The sequence below is a fragment of the Oryzias melastigma genome, linkage group LG1 (assembly GCF_002922805.2).
Source record: "Oryzias melastigma strain HK-1 linkage group LG1, ASM292280v2, whole genome shotgun sequence".
Lineage (NCBI taxonomy): Eukaryota > Metazoa > Chordata > Actinopteri > Beloniformes > Adrianichthyidae > Oryzias > Oryzias melastigma.
Genome location: NC_050512.1, coordinates 30,558,060 through 30,562,625, shown reverse-complemented (window position 1 = coordinate 30,562,625; position 4,566 = coordinate 30,558,060). Strand labels below are relative to the sequence as shown.

The window sequence follows — 4,566 nt, the reverse complement described above, 5'->3', positions numbered from 1 at the left end:
TCAAAAAAAAAAAAAAGAAAGCGCTACATATTGTCGTATAAAATATACCTGGTTAAACATTGTGATTAATCAGATTATCACAACACAAAAGATTGATCAATCTGATTCATTTATTTAATCCATTTACAGCACTAATTCAAAATAAACAATCTAAATGTTTGATTTCATATTGTGATTATTGACAGGTGAGTGGTGAGCAAATACTGTGGAAAAATAACAATTATTGTGATTATTTTTTTTCCAAGTTTGCGATAAATTAAATATTTTTAATGAATTCCCAGCCCTAATATTTATATTAATCACGTACTGTATAATGCATCAGTGAAATAGTCAGATTGTTAATAGAACACAGAGTTACTTGGATTCTCAAACAGAGAAGCTCCAGTGATTGTTCTGCTTCTCCTGGAGGACGTTTCAGTTTGGCCACTAGGTGGCGATCGCGCAATAGCATTACACTTTATTCCAGAAGAAGAGAAAAGAATGAGCAAAAAATGATGTTTTAGACCACAAATGGTTACTTTAAAAAATATTTCCTTGAAAGACTTCATGTTCTTATCTGTACGTAAAGATCTTCATTTAGTCAGAATGTATGTTTAGGTTGACTGATTGTTAGCATTAGCCATCCTATGGGAAATTCCCTTATACGTTAGCATCAAGCTAGCATACTTTAACACTATGTGTGAAATTGATCTCTATTTTTATGGATCGATTATTGATCTATTAATCTTAACTTGATTAATCCACTTTACTAACCCAGCCCCAACACACGATGTGTTGTCGTCTGCGGTTGTCAGGAATGAGTCGACAATAAAAGACATAATCCAGAAGATCTGCAGCAGATCTGAGTCTAAGGAGCCTCTCTGTCCACGTTGAGAAGGTCTTTCTGAATGAGGGCAGTGTGAGTAAGAAGTAAATCTTGACTGAGAGTTCAGTTCTTATTCTGCACCGCAGTCACACGTGATTAAAGTGTTTATCAAAGATACTTACGGGAAATTTGAGTAAAAAGGAGCAGAAAAATGTAAAAACCAAGAACATTTAATATTAACAAGATGAAAGTTCATATTGAGCCTCAATAAAAATAAATAATCTGATAAGAAAATGTAGAATTCTTTAAAATACCACATTTATTTCCATCGTTCTTTGAAGTGAGAAGGCTGTTTAATGTATTTAGAATTTCAGTTCTTAACTGGAGTTTTGTTTAGTTGTTACCTTAAAGTGTTTGTTACTATTGTTACGATTTATTGATCGTTTTATTTTACTGTTACAAAAGACGTTACATTAATATATTGTGTTTTAAATTGTTCTAAAAAAAGTGTTTGCAAAATAGTGATATATCATAAATCACCACGGTAATATATTGATAATTGCAATATTTGTGGTATCGTGATACTATCAGTATCGTGATACTATTGGCATCGTGATACTATCAGTATCGTGATACTATCGGTATCACGATACTGATAGTATCAGGATACTTGGATTAGTAATCCAAATCCCTTTGAATGACCTTTATCGTGTCCGAATGGTTGAACAGCTTCAGCTGCTCGCCGCTTCACCTCCCGCCGTACCTGAGGCGGTTCTTCAGCGAGCTGACCTCGCGGCTCAGCCCCTCGCTGGCCTCCGTGGCCTCGTCCAGCTCCCTCTGCAGCTTCCTGCGGGAGGCGTTGGCTCTGGTGGCCTCCTCCTCGGCCTCCTCCAGCTGCCGCTTCAGCTGCTTCATCCGAGAGTTGGCCTTCTCCAGCTGCAGCAGACGCCCACAGTGAGGATCAGAGCGCCCGGCGCCAGCGGGCTGTCGGCGGCGTTTCCATACCTGCTCCTTGAACTGGTCGGCATGGCGACGCTCGTCCTCCACCTGCATCATCACCTCCTTCAGCTTCTTCTCTGTACGTCTGACGATCTTGTTGGCGGCCGCTCTCTCCCTGCAGGACACAGAAGGTTAGCTGAGACTCCAGCCTGTTCGGAGGATTCTGATGGAACTGATGCGGACTTGGACTCCTGCTCCATCTGCTCCTCCAGCTGCTGGATCTTGGCCTCCAGAGCAGCGATGGAAGCCTTGAACTTGGACTTGACCGCCCCCTCCAGCTCTGCCAGTTTGGCTTTGAGCTCCTGAATTTACAGCAGAAAGAATTCAAACGGTGAAAAAGAAACTTCTGGATGATGAAGACGCTCTGCGGCGCACAGACCTTGTTCTGCCGCTCCATCTGCTGCCGAGCGTTCTCACTCTTCTGCGCGGCGGTGCGCTCAGCCGCCAACTCGCCGTTCAGTCCGTCCACCTGACAGGAGGCGAGGAGAGAAGGAGGTGATGCAGGAGAAACTCGTCCTGAGGTCCAATCAGGACGAGGGAACCGTTTCTACCGAGTTCTACTTTCCTGCTAGCGACTAGCGCTTCACTAGCCCGAGCTAACGTTAGCGGTGAAACAAAAACGGCGAGTAATATCGGAGCCGTCCAGTTCTGATCCAGATTAGGAAAACAAAGACGTTCATGGATCTATTTGCCTGAGAGGAGGAGTTAAAATCAGAGCACAGAAGGTGAGATGATGCCCCGCCCACAGCAGGAGCTGCGTCATAAGTACGAGCTTTTTCAATCATCCGGTTTAATCCAACATGATATGAATAAAAAAATACTAAAATTATTTAATACTTGTCCTCCATCCTGAGAAAAACACGTAAAAACCCAAAACATTATTTTCATCAGAGTGGATCTTTAAAGTGGATCTTTATCTAGAATTAGGTTATTTAGGATCAAATCCTGTTAAACCCTTTCAATTACTTTATTATCAATTTTATAAAAACGTTTTTCAATGTTTTCTTCAATTTAAGGTGATCTTAAAGTAAGTGGAGTTCTGGATCTGTTAACGGTTTGTTGTGAATTCAGAACTGAAAACGTCATCATGTAGAAAAAACACCTGATAAAGAAACGAGAGAAAAACTGAAAAATGTTAACGGATCCTCTAAAAACGTTGAATCTATCGGGATTAAAGACTCTTCCAGAGTTTATCGTGTGTTAAAGTTGGATTTCTCGAGTCAAAACCAGAGAACCGGAGTCGTTCCCTGGAGGTTCCTCCTCCGACCTGCATGTTGGTCTTCCTGAGCCGGTCGTTCAGCAGCTCCATGTTGCCCTGCTCCTCCTCCAGCTCCTCCTCCAGCTGAGCGATCCGAGCCTCCAGCCTCCTCTTCTCCTCCAGCAGAGACGACCTGAGAACGACATCCGTCTTACTCTCTGATCGACTCGCGGGGCGAGGAGGCGGGGCAGGAATACTGACTTCCCGGCGGCGCTGTTGGAGATCTCGTCGGCCAGCTCGTCCCGCTCCTGCTCGGCGTGTCTCCTGGCTCTCTCTGAAGCTGCAAAGTCCTGCAGAGCCACAGGAGAACGTCAGCTTCCAGCCGACCTCAGACTGAAAGTGAGGAAGAGGAACTCGCCTCATGAAGCTGCAGGATCTCAGCTTCTAAGCTCTTGAACTTCTTCTCGTTCTCCTTGGACTGGGCGAAGACCTCGTCCCGGGATGCCCTGGCCTCCTCCAGCTCCCTCTGGTAGTCCTTCATCTGGGCCTGCAGGAGCAGATCAGAGGTCAGAGGTCAGAGTATCGATTATAACTTCCTGGATCGATTTGATTCAAATTATTTTTGATTCTTCAATTCAATTTTGAGTTCACACATTTAGACACATTTGTTTAGAAATACATTAATAATCTACTATATGTTTTGAAGATATTCATATTAATCTGATCCAGTTCATATGCTGTAAAATCTATCAGTGAAATAATGAGATTGTTAATATCATACAGTGTTACATGGATTCTCTAGAGGAGAAGTTCTAACCAAAATGTTCAGATCATTAACATGTAAACATTGTTCTGCTTCTCCTGGAGGACGTTTCAGTTTGGACACTAGGTGGCGATCCCGGTATAGAACACGTGTCAAAGTCAAGGCCCGGATCCGGCCCTCCAGGTAATTCTGTGAGCATTGATGACGTAGTTTTTCACAAAGACTTCTAAGACATTTCGAGTGTACTCAATTTTGGAATTAAAAGATTCAGACAGCGATAGAAAATGGAGAACGCTCTATATAGTGATGGGGGGGAATTCTGACACAAACTAAGATTTTTTTTAGGCTAATATTTAAGCTACAAGCTAGCTGTTTTGGCTAACCCAAGTTTTTTTGTCTTTTAGACTAATTTGGTATTTAGCCAATATTTAAGGTGGCTATCAGCTTCAGCATTTTCAGCTATCAGCTTCAGTATTTTCAGCTGTCAGCTTCAGTATTTTCAGCTGTCAGCTTCAGCATTTTCAGCTATCAGCTTCAGCATTTTCAGCTGTCAGCTTCAGCATTTTCAGCTGTCAGCTTCAGTATTTTCAGCTATCAGCTTCAGCATTTTCAGCTATCAGCTTCAGTATTTTTAGCTATCAGCTTCAGCATTTTCAGCTATCAGCATTTTCAGCTGTCAGCTTCATCATTTTCAGCTATCAGCTTCAGCATTTTCAGCTGTCAGCTTCAGTATTTTCAGCTGTCAGCTTCAGTATTTTCAGCTGTCAGCTTCAGTATTTTCAGCTGTCAGCTTCAGCATTT

The 4,566-nt window shown here is 42.5% G+C and overlaps 1 protein-coding gene across 1 annotated transcript in view; it reads right to left on the bottom strand.

Moving 5' to 3' along the window:
• Positions 1-4,566, bottom strand: part of LOC112156981 (myosin-10) — a gene marked incomplete in the record, with an annotated part of 61,534 nt that overhangs the window by 1,556 nt on the left and 55,412 nt on the right. The window contains 7 exon segments of the mRNA XM_024289361.2: positions 1,569-1,741; positions 1,811-1,919; positions 1,988-2,106; positions 2,184-2,273; positions 3,072-3,195; positions 3,264-3,352; positions 3,421-3,549. Of these exon segments, the coding sequence (XP_024145129.1) occupies positions 1,569-1,741; positions 1,811-1,919; positions 1,988-2,106; positions 2,184-2,273; positions 3,072-3,195; positions 3,264-3,352; positions 3,421-3,549 (833 nt within the window).